This window comes from Rhinopithecus bieti, unplaced genomic scaffold (genome assembly GCF_001698545.2).
Source record: "Rhinopithecus bieti isolate Rb0 unplaced genomic scaffold, ASM169854v2 scaffold_5948, whole genome shotgun sequence".
NCBI classification, from domain to species: Eukaryota; Metazoa; Chordata; class Mammalia; order Primates; family Cercopithecidae; genus Rhinopithecus; species Rhinopithecus bieti.
In genome coordinates, this window is record NW_016805422.1 from 2,344,842 (window position 1) to 2,372,626 (window position 27,785).

The window sequence follows — 27,785 nt, forward strand, 5'->3', positions numbered from 1 at the left end:
GTTAGCCAAGATCACACCAATGCACTCCAGTCTGGAGAAGAGAGTGAGACTCTGTCTCAAAAAACAAACAAACAACAACAACAACAACAAAACCCAAATTGTGTATGTAGCATTAATGCCAAAAGGTTCACACAAAATAATCTTCTCTGTAATTTATAATCTCACATCAAAACACGATGTCATGAATTTTGGTAAATTTTAATCTGACTCTTGATGGGAAGTAGAACAACTATAGAGCAACAATTCTTCCCTATTTTATTTTGTCAACACTATAGAGAAACATACTAGAGGAGTTGTTGAGAGAAGGCATCTAGTTAATCAGGCAAAGTCTTACAGGTCAAGTGCCTGGAACAGTCCTAGTTAACACCTGTTGCTATGACATTGTCATTAAAACCATCCCCTTTTACTCCCAAAAGAGTTCAGGTTTGAATGATAAATTATATGGTAACCCTATGAGCTGGGAGCAGTGCCTTTACGTGCCCCGCCCCCCTTCAGGGTCTGGTTCACAACCTTGCAGAACCAGAAAATCAGGGTGTCAGGAAACTCAGGCTGATTGAGGAGAGGAAGGGAGTTGATTCACACCAAGGAAATTCTAAGAGACTGATGCTTAAATCAGAGCACAAACTTCCTAACTTATGAAGAATGTAGCTGCCAAGGGAAGTAGAAACTAATGTTAGTTTGTGTGTTCTCACCCTTGAAGGGTGGTCTCCTTGGAAAGACAATGATCATAATCATAAGTCTGTGGGTGAGAGGAACCAGGCAATGGGTGTTTTCTGGAGAAGCTGCTAGAATTTGCAAGCCATGTTTCAGTACTTGGTACCCAAAGCAAGCATACATTTGTCCTTTATAAGAGTTTTCCTTTATAACAATGAAAATGGCCTCCGTTCCCTTTCCAGAGAGATATTTGGAATAAGTATCAGCTAAAGGTAAAGAATAGGGATGTGTGATTCCAACCAACCTTCTGTTCTTTACTAATAATAACTGATAAGCTCTCTCACCCATTGGCAAGAACTGTCAGGGCTGATGTCAGTGGCAGACCATCCCCTGATGCCTGAGGTTCAGCCAGGAGCATCCTTCTCCACAGTCTCCTTGCTTCTAACATTGGAGGTTGCAGAGATCCAAAATATTCACCGCCATCCCTGCCACCACCCCAGTTCCCAGTAGATAATAGATACAATGGCCAGGAGAGGGTTAAAAGCAGCTTTATTAATGGATTGGAGAGCACAGCTGGGATCTGAGGCCTAAGCAAGGTTCCTTTCTTCTTCTCTGAAGTGATGGCTGCTGAGCCCACTGGGTGGGGCCCACCGAACTTACCCACCCAGTCACAGACGGATGCTGGAACATGGAGAGCCGAGTCTTGGCTGAGCTCACCACGGGCAGTTTCTGCTGGGTCTGTTTACTGCATGGAGACTGGAGGCCCAAATGCAGGTCCAAGAGAAAAGGAGAGAGGGAGAGAGAAAAGAAGCAGGAGGACAAGTAAGCAGAGACCTTCAGCACATTGTCTCCACCCTGTAGAGAATGGCCCAGAGGGACTCAAGCCCCATCAACCACAACCATCCCAGAAGTCACCCCGGGGTGGAAGCCTCCCCCCAGTACTTTTTCTCCAGGGTGGGAATGTTGGTAGGAGAGTCTTCCTCTAGTTGGCTAAGGAGAAAATGTAGGAATAAAGCAAGAGTTTCCTCCAGGCAGTGACATTGGGTCAGGAGTTCAATGAACCGCTCAATGAGTAAGTGGCCAAGCACCATGTTGTGTGAGCCTTTTGGGTCAACAGACGCTAACCCAAGCAAAGGCACTGGCTTGAGATACTGGAGTCAGAACTATAGGTCCATAAGCTACCTCATATCTGAATGCTAATCACTGAATTCCTTTTCTTGCCTGTCATCTAGAGCCTGTACTTCTAAGGACTGCTGGATAAGGCATGAGGCCACCACAGCTAAGGGCCAATTCTGCTTGACTTCTATTGTATTCCCACAATTAAGAGAACTCCCCCACCCCTTTTGTTTCATTCCGAGTAACACCTTTTGGTTTAACTGTCAGGTATGGAGTTGTTAGCTTTGCACCAAACCTAAGCAGAAGACCTGTCAAGGCTACGCTGGGCAGAGGGGAGGATAGAAGTGGAATCATGACCAGCCTGACCAACATGGAGGAACCCCACCTCTACTGAAAATACAAAAAAATTGACTGGATGTGGCGGTGCATGCCAGTAATTCCAGCTACTTGGGAAGCTGAGGCAGGAGAATCGCTTGAACCCAGGAGGAGGAGGTTGCAGTGAGCCGGGGTCGCGCCATTGCACTCCAGCCTGGGCAACAAGAGCAAAACTCCATCTCAAAACATAAAAATAAAAAATAAAAAGAAGTGGAATCATGAGATTCTTCCAGAGTGCATGAACAGATAGATAGAGAAGTTTAATGGCAAGTGAAATAACAGAGTTGAGTCTCATGCAGCTCTCTCTGGCACAGGAAGGCACCCTTTTCTGGCCAGTGGTGATAACATAGGATTTTCTAGCACTCTGAAATCCAAGCTCCTATCTGTCAGTCAGAATACCCCTCTTTTATTTTTTCTGTGCTTTTCTATTTCTCTGGTTAACTTAATATCATTAATTAGATCAAGGTTTCTTTTATGTTTGAGCACATTTTCAGTGCTAGTATTCCTGCTTTGGGCCTGGATGACTTCTGCAAAGGGTTAATCTAATCCACTACCTGGGATTTTTTTTTTTTAATACTATCACCATTATATGTTGACCTCATTTCATGGTCCTAGAGGGAATCCTTTTATAATTTCCAACAACCTGACTATACAATTTTACTTTAAATAAAACTGAATGATTGCAAAAAATTTTACCCCAGAGTATTTTTATTAGGGATTCCTGCCACCATATTAACATATAAAACAATCTGGATGTTGACATAGAAATGCAAATTTCACCATACAAAGGTAAGGCTCCAATCACAGTAACATGGCCCCCATATCTCTAGTATTTCAATGAAATAAACTCATTGTGAATTCACCCCGAGTTGTGTTTATAAATATTAGACAAACCACAAAATATATTCCAAATACATAACATTTTACAATATTTTTCAAGCACAGACAAATACATACTTTACCTACATTGTTTTCATGATCCAACTTGCATTAGCACTAAAGGCAAGATTGTGTGTGTATATGTATTTGCCATATAAGTGTGTGTGTATTATATATATTTATTTATATCCACAAATGTACACACAGTGGCATTTGTGGAAAATTTAACCCTTTCAGGCTGTGGGTTTTACCCACCATAGTATCTGACAGGGAAAAGAACCAATATGTTACAAATTCCTCAATTAGGGCAAAATAAGCACAATTATGCAAGAAAGGCATATATGTTGTGTCCATTCAAAGACACACATATACACAGATTGACATATAAACACACCTATACCGATAATATGGAATATACATATACTCACACACTTGCTTTAAACTCTGTATCTCACTCTATAATATACTGTCCCTCTCTGGAGGCAGTCTTTTCCTCATTCGATTCAGGCAACTGGTGACTATATTCTAACAAAACTTAAATGGATGTTTCTAAAAGGCTCTGATTCTATGCTGAGCAAATGGCTTTTCAAGATTCCGGTTTAACTTTTGATGGCTGTTTAAATTCAGCAGACCCTATCCTGTCAACTTCTTCACTTAAAAACATTTCTATTCAACAATGAAGTTTCCACCTAAGAGAAAAGAGATGTTAAAATAATATATTTATTACTCCTTAGTATAAATCTGCATGGTTGGATTACATGTGATATTTATCCTATCATATTTTTCAAGTATTTTACAATGGAAAATATATTATTTCCATAATTTAAAAAATATTATATAACATTATTTTGAAAGAGTGAGGGCCAGATGATTTGTCATAGTCAGAACTTTAGAGAAAATTATATGACGCATGATCAGAAGGGGACTTATTTTGTGCAGACTACACTGAAGTTGCCTGATGTCAGAAAGGATGACTTAGAAATCGTATGAGAAAAGAAGGAGAAAAACACAAATTTCAATTTCAAAGCTAGCCATCTGCAAGCTTCCAAAATAAACTGTTGAGGATTCCAATCACAGAAAATATATTTCTAAATCAGTATCAAATTTCAGGTACTAAACAATCTTTATTAAAAAGCAAAATAAATCACTGAAAGCATATAGGAAAGGAAACCCTTCAAACTTAACAGAAAATATATATTGTCATTTGCTCAACTGCAGGCTTCATGAACTCAGTTTCAAAACTTATTTCCAAAATTAAATGTCCAGTGAAGCCCTCAGAGCTCCACTGAGGGAGTGGAAATGGAATGCCCAATTTAGAAATCATGCTAATGATAGGGTTGGAGTGTCATTAGTTAGAGAGAGTGATTACAAGTGGGCCCTGTATCTTTGTACATTAAGGCAGTGGAATGTTTTCAATCCACAGAGAAGCTCTATACTCCATGGCATAAGCTCTAGACTCTTACCTTTCTCCAACATAACACAGTATCAGTAGGTAGTCTGCATGGGAAGGCATCAGTGCCTTGCTGATGGTACAATGCTCTAGTACCTTCCTTGATACCATTAAATCGTTGGATTAAATCCTTTCCATCATAGATTTAATGGTATCAAGGAAGGTACTAGAGCATTGGTCCCCTCTACAGTCTGGTTAGGGTCATGTCACTACTTTACCCAGGCTGAATTGGTATGTCATCTCATGAGGCCTCTCCAGTTTCTCTGTGGAAGTCAGATTTTAAAACAAGTGGGAAAGGAAAGGAGTATAATGACCACCACAAAGGATGATCAAGGACATGTATCAAAAAGCCATTCATTCTCACACAAAAATTCAATCTCTCACAAACACACACACGCACACACACACACGCACACTCACATACAAACACACTTTTGAAGTTTCTTCTACAGAATCACAACAAATGGCATGAGGGATCAAAATATTTACCTTAAAGTTTCTCCACTTTTATTTAGATCCACTTAAACATGTTCATGTTAACTCGGACAGCGAGTGAACTGCTCTTCACATCATCGAACGCTGGCATCACCATCACTTTCATAAAATAGACCACTCGCCTGCCACCATTTGCCTGCCAGCCTCACCAGAACTCATTTTTGCCACTTTCCTTTTCTCCAGTTACTAATTGCCTTCACTCTTGGGTTAATGTACACTGACATGCAACTGACTAGCACATCTTTTACCTTCTCTCCTTTAAACTCTCACTTTCTTTTTAAAACATCTGCTTCTTCGGCCAAAATATACAGACAGAATACAAATGAAAATAACAAGTCCTCTTGTCCAAATACTTTGAAAAATGGACCACCCTGTGTCCACTTGATGCTCTCAGTTTCTACATCCTCCAGTTCCATCCTCTGTTTTAGCAGCTCACTTACTATAGTGTCTTTCTACCCATTTTCTATCTCATATGCAGATCATAACAAATTATGGTATTGTTCAGCCAAAAATATTTTTAAAAACAAAGTAGCGCCAAAACATTAAAAAATTTCTGATACACCATTTGTGCATTAGTCTTACAATCTGTACATGTAAATAACTCCAGGAGGCTTCTTTTTTTTTTTTTTTTTTTGCTAAAATTTACCAAAATAGTTTGATCACATAAAATACTTTTAAAAAAACAAAACCAAAAACCCAGCATAAATTTAGTTGTATAGGCATTGGTTAGAGGACACTGTTTTCACTAAGGATTATATTCAACAACTTTCTCTTGGGTTTTCACTAAAATTCTGATTCTGAACCTTATAGCTTATAACGGTGCCAACTATTAGAAACTGGAAAATCTAATTCAGTCCAATGTATCATGTATTATGATATAATAGATAAAGGGTATGTCTACAATATAATAAAAAATAAACATAGTTTTGGTTATTTAAAGACCATCTTCCTAACCTGTAACTAAAATAACTGTGTTTGATTTAAACGTATTTAAGTGCAGTGAATTATGGAAAGCTAACTTAAAGGTTTGAATAATCAATTATGAGTAAGGAACACCTGTTGACAGCTCCGTGACCCTTCAGAACCAGGCATTTGCTGAAAAAAAAAATCACTAGCATTGAATATAGCCCTTAGTCATGTGAGAGATTAGCTTCATGAGCAACCCAGCATGTAGAGGATGAGGTGGACTTTCCCAGCCACCCACTCCTTGAGGGGACAGTAGTATTCATAGTGAAACTGCTCAAACTCTGGTGTCTGGCGGATTTCACATAAGAAGGAGAGATCAATACCTGACTCCAAAAGGAGGAGGAGCAGGGGAAATACAAAGAGCAGCAGTCCCAGGCCCACCACAAGGAGCCTGGAAAAACTCTTGACCAGTGGGTTCACCCGAATATGGCCAGTCAGAATGTCATAGCTCCACGACAAAGCACGGCGAGCCTCCTTCAGCTCCTCTTCTTCAGCAATCAAAAAGGCGTTTTCATCTGCTTCCAGATCCTCAAATGAATCTGTGTCTTCTCTTTCCAACTCAAGCCTGGAAGGACAGTCAAAGAGCATGTCAATCTCATCGTCGTCCACAGGAGTGGGGAGCAGGCTGGCACTTGGGTTGTACACTAGTTCAGAGATGGTTAAAGGTTCTTCTTTTATTTTATCTTCCTCTTCACTAGGGGGATCTTCATACTCTCGGGCTGCCTTCACTGGGGAACTGGAGATCAAGGGAGCAGAAATGTTGTCCTCTTTAGGCAATGGAACACCTGTAAAGAGAGATTTTTTTTTCTGAATTTAAAATTTCAGAGTTTCCCACAAAAATCTGCAGGAAGAAACAGAAAAAAAAACTAATGGGATTCAAGCAATCTATGAAATTCTTCCGTGGTATCCCAACTTTTAACAAAGTCCTATTATAGTAAAAGACCCTCTACCATAAATTCAAAGGTCAACATGCTAAACTGAAACTAACTAATACTTCTCAAAGGGTTAGCAATATTTGCAACATTTAGGTGTGCAATTTTGATCTGCAAACCTCCAACCTTGGTCATGTTTGCTTGAATAAAATGACAATAAATCACAATTATAATTATGAGCAGTGATTTTTTTAGAAATCAACACTATCACCCAATATAATATCATAGTAAAACCACAGAATCTGTCATTCAATGACAATCTCTTTATTTTTCTGATGTGTTGTTTTCTAGTCTTCATTCTAGACACGATTTTGTGTTCTATATATTTGCAATCATATTTTATACCCAAGCTTAAATCATGCTTCTTGCATTTAAAATTTTAACATAAACATTTTCTATGTTTAAACAAATTCCCATTGGTATTATTTATAAAAGATGACACATTTTTTATTTAGTTATGCAATAAATTAGTTGCCTATTGTCAAACATTTAGATTGCTTTGCAGTTGTAAAGAGAAAATGCGACAAGAGACATCTTTATATACAAAGCTTTTTTTCTCTTCTTGTTTTGGTTCATTTGCTATAGATAGATGCTAGAAGGGAAACTGCTTAATCAAAGGGTGAGAACTTTTTTTATGTTTATTGAGAGAGAGGTATTTATCAATGCCTCATTTTACTGATGGGAAATCAAGTTACCTAAGGTCAGACCTAGGGTTAACTCTGCCAATTTTGAGTCTTGGATTCATAGTGGGAAATAAAGTTAGCATCAAAGAAGTGTCCTCCAGGATGGATCTACCATACAACCAAAATGGCAGCCAGGTGCATTTAGGGAACCATAAACCAGCTTTCAATGAATCTGTTACGTGATTTTTCTCTCTTCAAGGTGTACAGGCATGACTTACTAGTTTTGTCATACAAAAATCAACAGAAATTTCATGATAGCTCTAGTCTGATAGCACTGAGAAGTCCAAATAAAAAATACCACAAAAATACAAGAGATATACTAAAGGTCAACAAGCACATGACAGTATGCTTAACATCATTAATCATTAGGGAAATGCAAGTCAAAACTACAATAAGATGCCACTTTATGCCTACTCAAATGGCAACAATTTTTTTTAAAACTGAAAATAACAAGTGTTGGTGAGGATGTGAAGACATTAGTACTCTGCATATTGCCAGAAAAACTATAAATAGTTCTGGCCATTGTGGGGAAAAAATTGATAGTTCCCCAGAAAAATCAAACATAGAGTTACCAGACGACCCAGCAATACCACTCCCAGGTACATACTCCAAAGAACTGAAAACAGGTACTCAGAATGCTGGGACCCAGGATGGCCAATTAGAGGCAGCTGTAGTCCGTGGCACTCATGGAGATGAATAAATAGGGGCTAGTAAATGCAGCACCTTCAACTGAGATACCCAGTTTCTTGCTTTGGGACTGACTGGGCAAACAGCTCAACCCACAGAGAATAAAGAAAAGCAGAAGAGTGGGGGACGGCCCACCTGGAAGAGGCACAGAAGCAAAGATACCCACACCCCCAGCCAAGGGAAGTGGTGAGTGATTGTGCGACCCTGCCCAGGAAACCACACTTCTCCTTTAGATCTTTGCAACCTGCAGATCAGGAGATCCCCTTGTGAGCCCAGGCCACCAGGGCCTTGGGTCTGATATACAGAGCCGTGCGGAGTCTTGGCAGAGTAGCCACTCAGACGCACACAGAGACCCAGGAGTTTTACATACTCTGGCTCAGGATCCCTGGCAAGGCAGGAAATCCATCTGTACATATCCCCAGGAAGGCAGTTGAATCCAGGGACCCAGGTAGCCTCATTCTGTGGGCCCCACTTCCACAGTACCTCACAAGACCCACTGGCTTGGAATCCCAGTCAGCTAACAGCAGTATGTTGAAGTCTGCCTGAGATGGGTCCAAGTTCCTGGAGAAAACGATGGCCACCATCTATGCAGCTTAGTCAACTCAGTTGCTCCAGCCTGCTGGCTGTGGAGAACAGAGACAGACCGAAAGAGGAAGGGTACCCCACAATGCAGCACAGCTGTCTTGCCAGATTGTGGCCAGAGAGCTTCCTTAAGTGGGACCCCAATCCATTTCTCACTGGATAGGACTCCTTGTGGGGGCTTCACCCATTCCAGCCACGGTTCTACAGAGTTTTGATCTCTCCCTGAGATGGAGCTCCCAGGGGAAGGAGCAGCCACCATTTCTGTGGTTTGGTCAACTCAGCTGTTCCAGCCTGCCTGCTCTGGAAATAGAGGCAGTCTGAATGAGAAAGGGTCCCCACCAATGCAGCACACATGTTCTACCAAAAAGCAGTCAGACTGCTTCTTTGAGTGGGTCTGTGACCCTAGTCCTCTGGACTGAGTGGGACCTCACAACAGGAGTCTCCAGCCACCTCCTACAGGTGCATGCAGGCCAGCAACAAGTCAGTACACTCCTGGGATGGAGCTTCCAGTGGAAGAAGCTGGCTGCCATCTTTGCTGTTTCATGGCCTTCACTGGTGATACCTACAGGGATAGAAGAAACTAAGGCAACTGGAGTCTCAAGCAGAGCCCCAGCAAACTGCAGCAGCCCTAGAGTAGAGAGGGCTGCAGCAGCCCTAGAGTAGAGAAAACAACAACATCAACAAAAAAGGCCCCACAAAAACTTCATTCAAAGGTCAGCAACCACAAAGATCAAAGATAGATAAGCCTACAAAGATGAAAAGAATCAATGCAAAAACACTGAGAACTGAAAAAAACATAATGCCTCTTCTAATCCAAATGACAGCAATACCTCCCTAGCAAGGACACAGAACTGGGCTAAGGCTGAGATGGATGAATTGACAGAAGTAGGCTTCAGAAGGTGAGTAATAACGAACATCACTGAGCTAAAGAAGTATGTTCTAACCCAATGCAAAGACGCTAAGAATCACAATGATACAATAGGGGCTGATAGCCAGAATAGCCAGGTTAGAGAGGAACATAATGGACCTGATGGAGCTCAAAAACATAACATGAGAACTTCACAATGAAATCACAAGTATCAATAGCAGAATAGACCAAGTTGAGAAAAGAATCTTAGAGCTTGAAGACTATCTTTCTGAAATAAGACAGGCAGACAAGAGTAGAGTAAAAAGAATAAAAAATAATGAATAAAACCTCTGAGAAATATGCAATTATGTAAAGAGACTGAACCTATGCCTGATTCTGATTGAGGTACCTGAAAGATACAGGGAGAATGGAACCAAGTTAGAAAATATACTTCAGGATATCATCCAGGAGAACTTCCCCAACCTACCAAGACCTGCCAACATTCAAACTCAGGAAATGAGGAGAACCCCAGTAAGTTACTCCACAAGAAGATCATCCCCAAGACATATAATCATCAGATTCTCCAAGTTCAAAATGAAAGAAGAAATGTTAAGGGCAACCAGAAAGGCCAGGTCACCTACAAAGGGAAACTCATCAGACTAACAGCAGCTCAGCAGAAACCCTACAAGCAAGAAGAGATTGGGCCCAATATTCAACATTCTTAAAGAAAAGAACTTCCAACCTAGAATTTCATCTTTGGCCAAAGTAAGCTTCATAAGTGAAGGAAAAACAAGATTCTTTTCAGAAAACCAAATGCTGAGGGAATTTGTCACCACTGTACAAGCCTTGCAAGAGGTCCTGAGGGAAGTACGAAATATGGAAAGGAAAAACCATTTCCAGCCACTACAAAGACACACTGAACTACACAGACTGGTGACACTATGAATCAACCACATAAACAAGTCTGCAAAATAACCAACTAGCATCATGACAGGATCAAATTCACACATAACAATATTAACCTTAAATGTAAATGGGCTAAATGCCCCGAGTAAAAGAAACTGAATGGCAAACTGGGTAAAAAGCCAAGACTCATCAGTATGCTGTCTTCAAGAGACCCATCTCATGTCCAAGACACACATAGGCTCAAAATAAAGGGATCAAGGACAACGTATCAAGCAAATGGAAAACAGAAAAAAAGCAGGGGTTGCAATCCTAGATTCTGACAAAACAGAGTTTTAAACCAACAAAGATCAAAAAAGACAAAGGAGGTCATTACATAATGATAAAGAGTTCAACAGGAAGAGCTAACTATCCTAAATATATATGCACCCAATACAGGAGCACCCAGATTGATAAAGCAAGTGCTTAGAGACCTACAGAGAGACTTAGACTCCACACAATAATAGTGGGAGATTTTTAACACTCCATTGACAATACTAGATAGATTATAGAGACAGAAAATTAACAAAGATATTCAGGACCTGAACTCAGCTCCAGATCAAGTGGACATGGCAGATATCTACAGAACTATCCACTTAAATTAAAAAGAAGATATATTCTCATTGCCACATGAGACTTACTCTAAAATTGATCATATAATCGGAAGTAAAACACTCCCCAAGAAATGCAAAAGAACTGAAATTGTAACAGTCTGTCAGCCCACAGTGCAATCAAATTAAAACTCAAGATTAAGAAATACATTCAAAACCACACAACTACATGGAAATTGAACAATCCGTTACTGAAAGACTCTTGGGTAAATAATGAAATGAAGGCAGAAATCAAGAAGTTCTTTGAAACTAATGGGAACAAAGAGATAACATATCAGAATCTCTGGGATACAGCTAAAACAGCATTAAACAGGAAATTTATAATGCCCACATCAAAAAGCTAGAAAGATCTCAAGTTAAGAATGTAACATTTCAACTAAAAGAACTAGAGAACCAAGAGCAAACAAACCCCAAAGCTAGCAGAAGACAAGAAATAACTGAGACCAGAGAAGAACTGAAGGAGAGGCACAAAAAAACAAAAACAAAAACAAACACAAAACAAAACAAAACAAAAATTCAAAAAGTCAACAAATGTAGATGCTGAATTTTAGAAAAAAAAATTAATAAACTAGATAGGCTGGTAGCTAGACTAATAAAGAAGAAAAAATAGAAGAGTCAAATAAACACAATCTGAAATGGTAAGGGGGATATCACCACTGACCCCACAGAAATACAAACAACCATCAGAAAACACATAGAACATAACTTAACTTGGGAAACCTGTGTTGATAAATCTCTGGTCCATCTCAACTCAAAACCCTCCAATGAGATTTACCAGGAAACTGTACATAGGAACATCAACTTCAATACATACAAACCCGAACGCATCACTTCTCTCACCTCTTTCCCTCTTGCACCACTTACTATGTTGTAAATGGCACCATCTTTTCTTCAGTCTCTTATATCAGCAACCCAAGGATTGGCCAGAACGACTTCTTCTCACTCACTGCTGACATCTGTCATTAACTTCTGCAAACTCTGCCACCGTCTTCATTTTCAAAGCTATCCCTGCCTCTCCTCTCTTATCACTTCTTAACTGGATGATAGCAATGGCTTCCTAACTGGTTTCCTTGATTTCAGTCCAGCTCCTTGTAAGTTGTTTCCAGAATAAACATTTTTAAATGCCTAATTATTTATATCAATCCTCTTGTTAAAAGGTTTCTCATGTCTTCCAAATTAAATATTAAACTTTTTAGCCTAGAACAAAGATCTCTGTCTACCACATATGCTACCTCCATGCCCATCTATTGAGGGTTCCCATATGTGTCATGCTATGTTATGCCTCTGTGTCTTTGCACAGACTGCTACCTCTTCCTGGAGTGTCCTCTGCACCTGGATTGCTCTTACTCATCCTCTAAGACCCTATGTGTTACGTCCTCTGGGAAGGCTCTCCTATCCCCCACTGCCAGACTGAGATACATGCTAATTATCTGGTACTTTTCATGGTTGACTCCTTATGGCACATTTGGTTTTAAAATGGGCATATGGGCCAAACCTGAAAATAAAAATGGAAGGGGAGAAGAAGAGAGGTAGGGGAGGGGCCTGAGGGGATGGATTTTGAGAAAGGTTTTACTTCTAAGAAGATCATCCTGGAAAGGTACAGACTCCTTATCTCTTGACATTGTTGTAACAGAAAGAAACAGCAGAAACTGGCAGCCGTCCTATGGTGCTGACAGCAACTGCGTGAGGGGAAGCTTGGCTGACTGAGAAGAGCAGTGTAGAGATAAAATGAAACTGGTTCTCAACCCTGGAATCCTCTCTGACTCTGGACTTGTCTTGGATAATAAATCACCTTATTATTTAAACCAGTGCTAATCAGAATTCCTCATTACTTGCTGATGATGGCATCCTAACTGATGCAGCTGTCATACCGTCTTGTGGATCTCTTTATCTTCACAGTCAGTCATTACAGTGTGCTGCAGATTTATTATGGGTTTTTCCATTAAAATTTTATCTCCCGAAAGGCAGGGACTTGAAATATCTACTAGAAAATTGTAGAAATCACTACACGTCATGGCAAACATTTATAATAGCAAAATGTTGGAAGAATTCCCACCAAAGTCAGGAACATTATAAAGAATTATCACCACACATCAGTATTGGCCCTAGATAATGCAAGATGATGAAGACAAAAAATAATAAGTGTAAATATTGGAAAGTAAGGCACAAAAGTCTAGTTCCAGATAATAGAATTATCTACACAGAAAAGAGATAAAAATGAAACAGGACAATTAATAAGAGTTTAAAAAGGTGTTGGAATGCAAGATCAACATATTAAAGCAGGCGGTTTACTGCATACAGCAGAGACAATATAAAAAATGATAATGGAAAGTATCATTCAAAATAGCCAAATGCACAAATTTAAATAGCCATATGTATCCAGGAATATCCATAACAAGAAGTCTGAAAAACTTGCATGAGGACAATGTTAAAATATACCAAAGCAGTATAAAAGAAAATCTCAATAAATAGAAAAACATAATAATGTTCCTGAATGGGGGGCCTTGATACATTGAAAATTCAGCTCTCCTCTCATTAATCTAAAATTTGATGCAATTTCAGTAGAAATCCCAACACACTTTCAAAAAAGACAAATGGTAAACGTACACATGAATAATCAAAAACTTCTGGATAATAAATCAGTGAGCACATCCAGACAACGGAATATTATTCAGTGCTAAGAAGTGCCATGAAAAGCTATAGAGGAACCTTAGGTGCCTCTATTATTAAGTGAAAGAAGCCAGTCTGAAAAGGCTGCATATTGTATGATTCCAACTAATTGACATTCTGAAAAAGGAAAATTACGAAGATCATAAAAAGACCAGTGGTTGCCAGGAATTAGGGGAAGAGAGAGATAAATAGGTGGAACACAGAACTTTCAGGGCACTCAAACTATTATGTATGATACCATAGGGGTGGATACATGCCATTAAACATTTGTTCAAACCCACATAATGTACAACACCAAGGTGAACCCTAATGCAAACTATCAGCTTTGGATAGTCATGATGTCTCAGTGCAGGCTCATCAAGTGTAAAAACTGTACTTCCCTTGTTTGGGATGTTGATGATGGGGGAGGTGGAGCATATGTGAGGGAAACTCCCCATATGTGGTAAATTTCTGTGCCTTCCTTTTAATTTTACTGTGAACCTAAAAATCTCTCTAAAAGTATAACTTCCTTTAAAAAAAAGCAATGCAGGGGAAACGACCTACCTGATATTAAAACTATACTGTATAGTAATGGAGCAGGAATAATAAAAGATATAATTCAGAAATCTACTCTTTAATATAGTGGGAAATTTGTTTATGAAAAGTTTTGCAAAAGTTGCTAACCAATTGTTGGTGGGGAAAGGTATATCCCTATACCGTGTCATGCACATGTAAAATTCCTAAGAAGGTAAAAGGTTCAACTAAAAAAAAAAAAAATAGATACTACGTGAAATTGTCAATTTTGAAGGTCATAAGCAGTTATTATCAGCAATTTCATATAGTTCAAGTAAATGCATTAATTATGAAGAATAAAAACGGGAAACCCTTTTATAATCTTGGCATGGGGAAAACTAACTTTAAAAAAATGAAACCTAAAATATACAAAAAGTAAACAGTCTGCACACATAGAAGTTCTCTGTGCATATAAAAAGTGCCTGTGTCGGCCGGGCGCAGTGGCTCACGCCTGTAATCCCAGCACTATGGGAGGCCACGACGGGCGGATCACGAGGTCAGGAGATCGAGACCTTCCTGGCTAACACGGTGAAACCCCGTCTCTACTAAAAATACAAAAAATTAGCCGGGCTTGGGGGCGGGCGCCTGTAGTCCCAGCTGTTTAGGAGGCTGAGGCAGGAGAACGGCGTAAACCCGGGAGGCAGAGCTTGCAGCGAGCGGAGATCGCACCACTGCACTCCAGCAGGGGCGACAGAGTGCGACTCCGTCTCAAAAAAAAAAAAAAAAAAAAAGTGCCTGTGTGTCATAAAGTTAACACTAAGTAAAAGTTGAAAGCCAAGAACCAATTAGGAGAAAAAACATTAACATTTGTAAAATATTAAGGATTCATACTCAGATTAAAGAAGAAATACTACCGTCTATAAGGAAACGACAAAAACACAACAGAAATGTACTAAGTAAACAAATAGGCAATTCTCAGAAGAAGAAAATAGTTATTTGGAAAGATCCTCCTCTTCACTGATAAAAAGGGATATGCAAATTAAAACAATGAAATCTCATTTTCCTTTCAACCATTTTGCAAAACTTTTAAGAAACTGGCCATATCAGGGTGAGTGATCACATGGGGGAATAGACAAGCTCATACTCACCTTGTTAATATTTGCTTTTAGAGGATAATTTGCCCATTTCCATTAAAAGTTACAATTCGTATATCCTTCAACCCAACAATTACACTTTGAAGCATCTATTAAAGAGAAATGCCTCTGTATACATATGCATTGCAGTACCATCTGTTACAGCCAAAAGATGAGACATAACCGTTTCCAACAATAATTTGGTAATTAGATAACTGAGTTATTATATCTTTATATTACCTAATATTATCCAGCCATTTCTAAAAAGGATGTATATTAATATGCATGGATATGGAAAGTCCTTCAAGTCATATGATAAAGTAAGAAAACGAATTCTGCAATACTGTATCTTGAACAATCCCATTTGTAAGAAAAAAAAAATCCTATATCCCATGTGGCAATATTCACAGATCAACTATTGGGAGTATTAACGGAAAGCATCTATATATTTGTTCTTTTAAAAAATATTTTCTAATAAGAACACATCATGTATTTTTTAAGTCATTATACAAATATAATCAATTTCATCCCAATTCACTTAGAAGTCAGTTCCACACGTGTGCATGAGATATAGCCAATTGCAGACGTTTCTCAGGGTGTATTTTGTTTTAATCAACTGGTAAAAACCACATGTATACATATAGCCTCAGCTTGTTTCTTGCTGTAAGCTCTAACTTTTTAAGTTCCTATTTCAATTCCTATTTCCCTCAAGGACCATAAAATAACAAAATACATTTACAATGAAAAGGAAATTGGCAGAAGGTCAGTTTCAATTCTTTGACTGATATTTTGAGTAAAGCTATGCCTTGAGGATAAAGTGGCACTCTGCCTCACCCCAGCAAGCAAGCAGATGTGAGATTTGACCCTTTCAACAATGAAAGGAAGGGGAGCGTGTTGTGATCATCCATTCTGCCTTCTCCCTCATCTTCTCACGTTACAGAACAATTTGGAGGTACACACCACCACTGCCTCCCTCTCCCTTGACTCACTGCTGACTAGGGGGTAATTTGTATTTACGACAACTTTGTATCATTTTTCTTGAACAAGGGAACACACCCTCCTGTTTCCCCTTTGCACTGGCTTGCTCACCCTCCTTCCCACTTATCTCTGCTTTTCTCCCTTCCTCCCTCTTTTCTCACCCTTACCAAAAATCTCTGACACCAAATTCACCCTGGGCTTCTCTCCACCAGCAGTGAGCAGGAAGCTGGAAGCCCGCACACTTCAGGCACAGGATGACAGCCCAGGGCACCACACATACCAGTGTTCCGAGCTGTGACCTTGGAGCCGAGTCTCAGCAGACGAACAAACACATTACTGTTGCAGTGGTTCACCATGTGCAACTGGAGGCTTCGTCGAGTCTGGATCTTGACCAAGCATTTTGCCATACTGGTTATTCCAATTCCCTTGGTCTCCTCGGCCTGTCATGGCCCAGGGCAGCCTTTCCCTAATGGTCCATTCTGTTTTAAAGGACCTAGGCAGGACCCACTGAATGAATCAAATGTCAGCTTCCTAATGCGGCCAACAGAAATAACTCATGAGGGATCAGCATTGGGAGGGGAGGAGGGAGGGGATGCTATTTTTAAACTCTCCACTCACCCCTCTAACAGACAATGAAAGATTATGCATCATCCCTACTCCAGCCTTTCTAAACCATCCAGACCAAAACAGAGAACCCTGTCCAAATGCCTCATAGTTTCCTCAGAATCAAATGCCCCCAAAAGATAAGATGACAACTGGATAATTCCATAATGGTGAAATAACCCACCTTTTCTTCTAAAAATTGCTCCTTCAGCCTTTATTATGTTCTAGAGCAGTACTGTTCAATAAAATTATAACACAAGCCACTTCAAAGATGGGAAAAAAGCATTTAAAAAGCAAAATAAATGTATTACAATTAATTTTAATAATGTGTCTTATTTGAAATCGAGATATCCAAATAGTATTTCAACATGAAATGATATTGACGTTTATTAATAATTAATCGACTCTTTTATTAATAAATAGTTTGCATTATTTTTTGGGACTAAGCCCTTGGACTTAGTGTGTGTTGCACACTGCACATGTATAGCACATCTCAATTCGAACCAGCCCCATTTCAAGTGTTCAGTAGCTACATATGGCTGCTGTCGTGGTCAGCTCAGCTCTTTTCAAAGTGCTGAATTCCTCACATGCCTTATCTCCATCTCATAACAATGCTAATATTTTCTTCACTTTACAGATAAGGAAACAACTTAGAGAGAGTAACTCACCTGATCACAATCAGGAAGTTAGTAAGTGGCAAAGCCATGATTTGAATCTAGGCTTCCAATTAATATCAGCTGAGGTGATTTGTGTTTTAAATGCAGGTGCCACACAACCACTACATTCTGACTCTTAGCACTTTGAAAGTCCTGCACTCGTACATCTAAGGTATAAAATGTGCTTGCATCCCAGGGGAAGTGCTCAGGAATGCAAACTGTTTTCATTTGTTTAAAGACATGCTGTATTTGAAAAAAAATTCAATGGATTAGTAACTGCTCCCTCATTCATCTTAAAGTTATATTTCTTTGCTCTTACATTTTCTCCTCATCTTTTCATGAAAAGGATGAGAAGAAAAAATATTCCTCACACAATTTCAACACACCTGCACACATTCTTCTACTTCAAATATCTGTCACCAAAAGATGATTTTCTAATAATCCTCTATGAAACAAAGGTTTATTCAGAGCAGGAATTGAAATTCCATGTTGTTACGCATCAATATAAAATTGATTCAGCATTTCTGGAAAGAAAATTAGCAAAATATACGGAGTTTTATAGCTGTGGTATTCTTTGAACCAGAAATTCCACTTTTAAGAATTAATCCTGAGAAAAGAATCAGAAATGTTGACAAAATCTTTAGACAAAGATGTTCATCAGAGTATCATTTACGATAGCCAAAAATGTTTTTTAAGTCAATCTATATTTCCAGTGGGAAAATGGTTAAATACATGCGATGAAATATTGCACAGACATTAAAATTCATGTTTAGAAGAATTTAATGACGTGAGAAAATGCTTGCAATATACTACCAAATGGAAAAAGCACCTTTAAGTAAACAGTGTGGTGTTGACTATGTAACACTGCACACAGGAAAAATGTAAGACCAGATAGTAAATCCCAGAAGGGAAAAAGGGTGTTGCCAGCCGTGCACTGCAGCTGAGGTGGGGCAGGCCATTTCTAGGGACCTCAATGGGCCTCCCACTCCCCTCTCCTGGGTGAGCAGCTTCCAGTGTGGCACAGGAGTTCCTACACTCACAGGAGTTAGTTAATTTTCAGCCCTGAAGCTTGAAAGGAGAAGTTCTCAAAATCTTCAATCCTTTGCAATGCCCCCTGATGATATGATTCTGAGCAGAATCCCCAGGTATAAAACAGATAGACTGATGCAAAGGTGGGGCCCAGGAGTAGTACCTATTACACCTCCCTCACTGGTCTCCAACAGTGGTTCTTGAAGAGCTACTAAAAATCTTCAGGACACTGAAGAACAAATCTGAACATCACTGTTCATGATAAATCGCTACTTTGTAGTAACACATAATGAATTTCACAGATTACTGGGGGCTCATTTGCATGGCAGTAGACCAGGGTTCAACACTGAGGAAATCTCCCTTTGGCCAGTCTGGAAGGAATATAGATAAATCTTTATGTTTATCATCATGTTAAAACAACATATGACCTGACAGCTCACTTGAAACAAACAGACCTTCCAAAAGGTTTTCCAAAAAAAGACTTTCCAAAACAAAAGAGAAAACAAGTCAAAAACCTGAAACAAAACTATCACCATACTTTATTTCTGTTCTTTTCTACCAGGACAGTCATTCTCCATAATGCTCAAGCTTAACATCTCACCATTGTTTCAAATACCTCCTTCCTACCTTTCATTTTAAAAGTATTATTATCTTTGGGAGGTCGAGGCCGGCAGATCACTTGAGGTCAGGAGTTCAAAACCAGCCTGGCCAACATGGTGAAACCCCATCTCTACTAAAGATACAAAAATATTAGCAGGCGTGGTGGTGGGCACATGCAATCCCAGGTACTCGGGAGGCTGAGGCAGGAGAATCACATAAACCCGGGAGGCGGAGGTTGCAGCGAGTCAAGATCGTACTACTGCACTCTAGTCTGGGAGACGGAATGAGATTCCATCTCAAAAAACAAACAAACAAAAGTATTATTACTATTTTAACTATCGCCAGCCATAATAGTTAGCATTTCACATGTTTTTCACTTTTCCCTCTCTTAAACCTGCTCTCACTCTCTATGCTCCTTTTCAGAGATCATAAGTAGATTCCTTTACTCTTGTTCTTTTACGGATCTTCTCCTTTCATGGAGAAAGATAAGCTAGCAAGACAAGCATTCTATATTGCCTCAGTCATTTCTCTCTACCTTGTCTGACTCTGCCCACAGGGGTGGCTACCTTTCAAGAGGAACAAGAAAAGAGAGGGGGGAATATGGAACCAAGCCAAAGATTCTGCAGGATCCTGCACAGTGAGCATTGTTCTGTTCGGGCCACTGTGCTCCACTGAACAGGATCAGTAGCACAACATTTGGATGCCCTTGAATACTGTTCCTGTTTCAATTCATTTGTTTGTTTGAGAATTGGGAATGCATGTCTGGGCAGTGACAAGAGGCCAAAGAAAGCAGAAGATGTGAATCGATTTTCCATAATGAGTTGTCAGAAACACGCTTCCTAAGTCAGCCTGAAACCGAAGAAGCAGAACGGCATTCAGTGATAAGAACTGTTCATGGGCCTGAATTCCACGGCTGCTCCTGCACAAACCACCTGACACAGATCCGGCGAAAGGCGACAAACTTGCCTCTACTTTGTGAGTGGCTGGAAGTTACTGGATAACTTGGAGTCCTGGTGCTTTGACTATAAAATGGAGACAACAACTCCTCTCATGGCTGTTATGACAAGGAAATGAGAGACATGTATCGAGTGCCTCACATAGAGCTGGTTCCTGTGAACCAGAATCTATTAAGCAATTTTAGAAGGCAAGATTTAAAGCACAGACTCTGGAGCAGTTCTTGGGTTCCAATCCTGGCTGCACCATTCATCATCTCTGAGCCTCAGTTTCCACATCTGTAACAAGAGCTTTCATTTTACAGATGTAAAAGCAGGTGTACCTCCACGGGTGGTTGTGAGGATTAATCAAGTTAATACACATGGCATTCTCAGATCAGTGCCTTGCACGGCAATTTACTCAATAAATGTTAGTGATTTTTTTTCAACACATCGTCATTTTTTTTTTTGTTTCTTTTAACTGCTCAAGAGGAAGACAGTGAGGATTTTAAATAGCCTGAATTATCTTCCTTCTGTCAACCATATGTCTTAACATACTATTATGAGTTGCTCCTCTCCAATAATAGCAGTATTGTGAGGAGTTAACCTGGTCATGCCTATTACCTTGGGAAACCTGCAGAAGCCTGCTGAACACAATTTTCTATCTGCAAAATAGTGAGGATACCGGGTGCTTACATGACTGGGTTCCTGACATGGAATGGGCATTTAATAAATACTAACTATCATTATATCATCATCAATATCATGCAGTTTATCTACATTAGTAACTAACAGACTTGACAAGTATAGTGGAGTCAGTCATTAGTTAAAATAGTTTCAGAGATTCACTGAAATTGTAGCTAACTGCTAACTCCAAGGGGAAAGATAATAAAATATTATTACATTCATTAAATGTTCTTTGTAATCAGGTTAGACATTAAGTATCCATTACAAAGAGTCCTTGGGACTAACAGATACCTCACAGGGCTTTTTAAAGATTGTATGAATTTAATAAAATATATAAGCAATAATTTTAATAATATAGTTGTGATAGGAGGGGTATATAGTAAAAAGAATGGGAAGCTGTTTCCAACATCACTGAGAGACAGGACCATATGGCCAGGTAATCAGCCATCTGTATAATTTAATTTCCTTGTTTGGAAAGTGAGACAACAGTATCTGTTCTAGCCAATTCAAAGAAATGGTCATGAATATCAAATTATGGTAACTTACATGAAAAAAACCCTGGAAACGCATAAGATGCTTTGGCATATTGGACACTGTTCCTCTTATGATTTCCCCTATCAGACTGAATGTTTCCTGCCTGTAAGCTGAGATCACTGGTCTCTGGGGCCCAGCATCACCTTGTAGAGTTAGGGGAAAGGTCAATAAAAATCCTCTGGAGAATACAGTTGCAGACAGAGTATAGTTCAAGCAGCACAGCTCGGCTCTCTTCATCACCACTGTTCTCAGTCGCTCTAAGACCTCCTCACCATGAGTTACTTCCTTGTATTTTCCTGACTGTCCAACTTATTTAGAAATGGGAAAGAGCACATCATGCAAAGCAGTCAGTTAACTTAGGTAAGGAAAGTCAAAAAGCATGCTTGTGACTCAAGACAGTTACTCTTGTTAAGTCACTTGCTCCTATGTTATAAAAAATGCATACAGTTCCTCACCCCCTCCAAGAAATTGACTGTGAGATTTATGCACAAAGTGTCTAAAATGATCATATTCTGCTCCAATAGGATAACATTTAAATGTATTTTAAAATAAAATTAGAGCAAAAAATACAAAAAAAGTCACTTGGTTTTTTTTTGTTGTTGTTGTGTTTTGTTTTGTTTTGATTTGTTTTTGAGATGGGGTCTTGCTCTGTCACCCAGGCTGGAGTCCAGTGGCCCATCCATAGCTCACTGCAGCCTTGACCTCCTGGGCTTCAAAGTGATCCTCCTGCCTCAGTCTGCCAAGCAACTAGGACTACAAGTACACACCATCACATTCGGATAATATTTTTAAATTTTTTATAGAGACAGTTTCTCACTAGGTTTCCCAAGCTGGTCTTGAACTCCTAGCCTCAGGGATCTTCCCACCTCAGCCTCCAAAAGCACTAAGGATTACAGGCATGAGCCATCACGCGTGGCCCATTTGTTCTTTTTAAATGATATAAAAAGCCTGATGCATTATAAATATGCACAGTACTTATTATGAGTTTTCAGTGGAAGCAAATTAGAACTCTGGATTTTGTGTTTTACTCCACAACTCAGGACTTATATTTAATCTTAGGTCTTCAGGTCAGGACCAGAAGAGTCAGCTAGATTGAGTCCTCTCCCTTCAGTCATCTGTCCCTTATTGAGCAGTCCCCAAGGGCAGGGCACCACTTAGGCTGGACATTTAAACTGATAGTTAGAAAGAGGTGTTTTAAGCACCCTGAGGAAGACATAAACAGAGGAGAAAACTATTAATGCCATGTCATGTCAAGAGCCAAGAAATATGTCTGGGTGCAGCACACCAACATGGCACAAGTATACATATGTAACAAACCGGCACGTTATGCACATGTACCCTAGAACTTAAAGTATAATAATAATAAAAAATAAAAATAAATAAATAAATAAAATAAAATAAAGATAAGATGCAAACAAGTGCTAGATTTGTAATGTATTCATTCTTCTTAATATTAAATTATTGTTCATTTTAATTCCCTCATATGTTTCCTTAGTTTGTGAGATGTTCTCTATAGTAATTTTAAGCAATGATTTCTTCTACCTTCACTCCTTGAAAATGATCAGTTATTAGGTAATAAAATATAGAATTTATTGACTTTCTGACTTTGCCTCTAATTGGTTATAGAAGCTGGTGTGAATACCTACCTTCAAAAAAAATAAAAAATAAAAAATAAAGAAATATGTCATAAAGGAGGAGCCACATGAGAAATCAGTATCAATTTACCTGGTGCAGCAAGGAAAAGAAAAAAGAACAGCCAGAGGGAACCAGCACGAGAAGGAAGGAATTGGCACAGATAGGAGGTGCTGGAAGGAGAAGCTTTGTCTGAGAGAGAAGGATTAGAGGGTCCAGCTGAGACAAAAGGCCTTCAAGGGAACTAAGGCTGGAGAGGAGGGTGGAGGCCACTGTGTGAGGAACCATTGGCTCTGCTGTATAGGATTGGACTCTCCATGCAGTCAATTGGCAGGTTCCAGAAACTACTTCCAGCAAAGACTGTAGTAAGAGTTCAGGGGATGGGCTACAGGGAGATCAAGAAGAAAGATGTTGCAATGTTCCAAGAAAGAGAAGAAGAGGGGATAGCAGAGAACAGGTGGTTAGGACTTCTTCTGAGATGGAATTCACAGGACTCTGGTAGCTGAGTAGACATGGAGTGTGGGGAAGGGTAACAAGGCAAGGGTGGCTTCCGGGCCTCTGGCTGGGACAGCTGTGTACATAGTGATGTCATCAACCAAGTCAGCAGGAGCATGTTTGAGACTGGGTTTTGAAGATAGAAGAAGTCATGAGTGGAGTTGTAAACACATTAAGCTTGATGCGTTAAATGTGAACTGTTATGTGCCCTCCAGGTGGAGATGTCCAATAAGCAGCCGAAAGCACAGAGCAGTAGCATGGGACCCAGCTGTCAGCATGGAGGTCAGGATCACGGAGAGGAGGTCAGGATCACTTTACTCTGTGAAAACACTACGCCTGGGATCCTGACTTCCTTCTCTCCATTTCTCTGCCTTGTCTCTCTCCAAATACAAACGAAGAACAAAAATCGTATTTTGAAATACTGATCAATGAACTTCTCCATCCACCTGTGCTTACCAAATTTCTGAAGGCCTTCTAATGATCCCCAGCCTAGGCAGTAAAACTAGCCCACCCAAAAATAAAACAATGACCATGAATAGCTGATCACTAATTTCACAAGTCATTGCTCCAAGGCAGAAAGATCTCCTCCCCGACCCACAGACAGGACAAAATAATCTGAAGGGAAAAGTGAAGAAGCTACAAGTAGAGGAGATGGTGAGGTAAGGGACCCCCAACCTCTAAGGATCAAGCACCATATACTGTGAACATCATTACGCAACAAGCAACCCATAGATTGTGCAGCAAGATAATTGTCCATCTCCTCTCTGATTTACCTACTATAAGAAACACCCTTATACTCAACAGCCCATGGTACGCCAAACTCTGATGAATAAAACTAGGGCCTGAATACCTATGGTTTACTCCAACTATAGGGGTGGGAGTAACATGAAGGGAAACCTTCCATAGCTGTCCATGGATGAAACCAGCTGAAAGCTCCCAGAGAGACCAGACAGGGAATTTCACAACTATAATGCGTTCTTCAGAAACATGCATGAAGAATTCTCTTGTAGTATAATTTAAACTATCTCAGCTTTGCACAGTGGCAGTATTGTAGCCAGTGAGGTTTATCCAAGGTGCAATTATTGGCCAATTAAACTATCTCACTGACCAAGGCTATCTATAACTCAGATTCTTCCATCCATATAAACAAAGTGTTTTTTCCTTTATCTTGGTTGAACCTAGGGCTTAAGAGTTCCCTGATGTTCCATGACTTGGATACATCAAGGCAATCTATTGATGGTGAAGTTTTATTAGATGCCAGTGTAGTCTCCCAAGGTTTCCTGGAGGATAAATGGATGACAACACTGAACTTACTGACTCCAATTAGAACATCCTCTTTTGGTTTCTGTGTAATACTCTCAAGCAAGAGTCTACTTCCTTTGTCCCCATACAGGATGAATTTGTTTCTCCATCACTTTTGCTTTATTATTGCATTAATTCCAGACATAAGTCACAATTAAAGATAAAACATTTTTCTCTGAGTAAAGGAAATTACATTATATTACATAAATAAATGAAGCTTTAATTTTGTTCTCCATTACTCAACAGCTTTGCAGATGGTATTAATAAACAGGGCATCTGTGTCTCCCTGTGGAAAAATCCAGGCTCTTCTGGAACTGTGGGCTCCTTGTGTTGCTGCCATGTAATCAAGAAGCTAAAGGTAGCAGAACCCGATCCTTCCACCTAACACCCTAGCCAAGGGCATCTCTCTCTTGCATCTAGCTGTGACTCAAAAAGAGAAGAGCAAATGGTCACTACATGCAAAACAAGTTGCCAACCACTGTAGGTTTTGTCTTTCAAATTATCAAATATATATATATATATTATATATATATATATGCTGAGATGGAGTTTCGCTCTTGTTGCCCAGGCTACAGTGCAATGGTGTGATCTCAGCTCACTACAACCTCCACCTCCCAAGTTCAAGCGATTCTCATGCCTCAACCTCCCAAGTAGCTGGGATTACAGGCACCCGCCACCATGCCAGGCTAATTTTTGTATTTTCAGTAGAGATGGGCTTTCACCATGTTAGTCAAGCTGGTCTTGAACTCTTGACCTCAGCTGACCTGCCCAAAAGTGCTGGGATTACAGACGTGAGCCATTGCACTCGGCCAAATTATCAAATATTTTTTAAAAGTGTTATATCCAGTTTTTGCAGGGCTACAATGAGAGATATTGTCATATACAGTTTGGTGAGATATGTGGAGGATAGATGGTAAGAAATATTTTTGTATATTTATGTGGTAGAATATTATATGTCTATTGAATATAAAATTATAGAAGAATATTTAATGTCATGGGAAATATTCATGTTATGTTGTGAAGTGAAAAAGCAGATTATAAAATAGCATCTCCATTATATTTTGTTAAAATTATAAAATTGCCGATAATATATAGACAGATTCTACATATTTATAACAGTTTGAGTATCAGGTGGTTTTAAATTTTATTTGTGTTTTGTACTTTCCAAATTTTCTACAGTGACTATGGTATTTTTTTTTTAAGAGATGGAGTCTCACTCTGATGCCCAGGCTGAAGTGTAGTGGTATGATCATGGCTCACTGTAGCCTCAAATTCCCAGGCCCAAGTGATCCTTCCACCTCAGCCTCTTGAGTAGCTGGGCCTACAGGCACATGCCATTACCCTTGGCAATTTTATTTTTGGTAGAGACAGAGTTTTGCCATGCTGCCCAGGCTGGTCTCAAACTCCTGAACTCAAGTGATACTCCTGCCTCGGCCTCCCAAAGTGCTAGGAGTATAGGCATGAACCATCACCTTGGCCTAGTGTCGCTTTTGATTTCACACTAAAAAACAAAACAAAAGAGCATATTTGACTTCTGGCAAATCCTAATCCCAGGAGAATATTCTACTGGTATGCTTTATTTTATATAAATAAATGTTATCCTGGTTGCATTTAGAATCCATACATTCATTCATTCATTTGTTCCTTAATTCAGCAAATATTAGTTTAGCTCTTACTTTGTGCCAGAACATCCCTAAATGCCGGGAATAGTGAGGGAAACAAGGTAAAGTCCTTGCTCTTTTGGAGCTGGTGTTTTAGTTAGGGAAGGCAGTCAACAAACAGGAAGATAATCAAATAAGTGAGAAAGTGTTTGATAGCGTCAGGTGCTCTGAAGAAAATAAAACAGGGTGATAGCATGAGAGGGAGCAAACAGGTAGATTGGAGGAATTACTCAGAATTAGGCACTCAGGGAAGACCTTTCAAGGAGCTGAAATTTGAGCTAAAACTTAAAGAAAAGAAATAGCCATACAAAGACCAGAGAGAAGACCCTCCTGGGTGGGGGAAACAGCTCTTGCAAAGGTCCTTGAGATTGCCATGAGCTGAGCCTATTCAAGGGAGAGTGGGAAACAGTCTGAAGGGTGGGCAGGAGGCAAAGCAAGCAAGGCTTCCCAGGCCAGAGGAAGGAGCTGAGATTTTAACATAACTAGATCTGAGCTCCACTTACCAAAATAATCCCCTGGCTACTGTATGGAAAATATGTATGGGAGGAGGGGGATAGGAGTGGAAGCAGAGAACCCCTCAGGCAATAACCGCAGCATCCAGTAGACAGAGATGAGGGGCTGCACATGGCTTGGGTGGCCGTGGAAATATATCTGGGTTATACTGAAAAGGTTAAATAGGATTTTGCAGATGGATTTGACAATTCAGTGTCTTATGACCACTGGGCAATGGGAGAAGTTTGAAGGGAAAGGCAAGCATTTACAAGTCTGACTCTACTATTTAGGCAATTGTTAACAAACAGCCTGTTCTGGAAACAGAACATGGCCCCAGGGGACATAAGACTGAAGGATGACCCAGGCAGACTGTCAATCAGCAAGCAGGGGCACAACCCCAGCCACAGGGTCAGAGTCAGAAGCACGGTCTAGCCCCAGGAACAAGGGCCGTCAAGGTCCTGGGGGAGCAGAGTGCTGGGGGTGGGGGCAGGGACCAAGGCAGGGACTCGGGAAAGGGAAGAAGGTGGGCATGAGAGCCAGAGAGCAGGGCAGAGCAACAGAGAGAGCAGACTAAGGGCCCATACAAAGGGCTGGGCTTGGGCTTCTCAGTTCCCTCCCCGGTAAGGGTACAATTGGTCCTAGAGCTGGGGTGGGGCCAAGCCTGTATTTA

The 27,785-nt window shown here is 39.9% G+C and overlaps 1 protein-coding gene across 2 annotated transcripts in view; it reads right to left on the reverse strand.

Moving 5' to 3' along the window:
- Positions 1 to 1,184: 1,184 nt before the first annotated feature.
- Positions 1,185 to 27,785, reverse strand: part of FRMD3 (FERM domain containing 3) — a 299,052-nt gene continuing 272,451 nt past the window's right edge. The window contains exons 14-15 of one of the 2 annotated variants that reach the window (XM_017872367.1): positions 6,259 to 6,720; positions 1,185 to 1,410 (exon numbers count right to left, since the gene is read on the reverse strand). In XM_017872367.1, coding sequence (XP_017727856.1) covers positions 1,397 to 1,410; positions 6,259 to 6,720 — 476 coding nt within the window. In that variant the 3' untranslated portion in view covers positions 1,185 to 1,396. Of the gene's footprint in view, positions 1,411 to 2,835; positions 6,721 to 27,785 lie in introns of those variants that run through there. The other variant, XM_017872366.1, reaches the window with a different exon arrangement.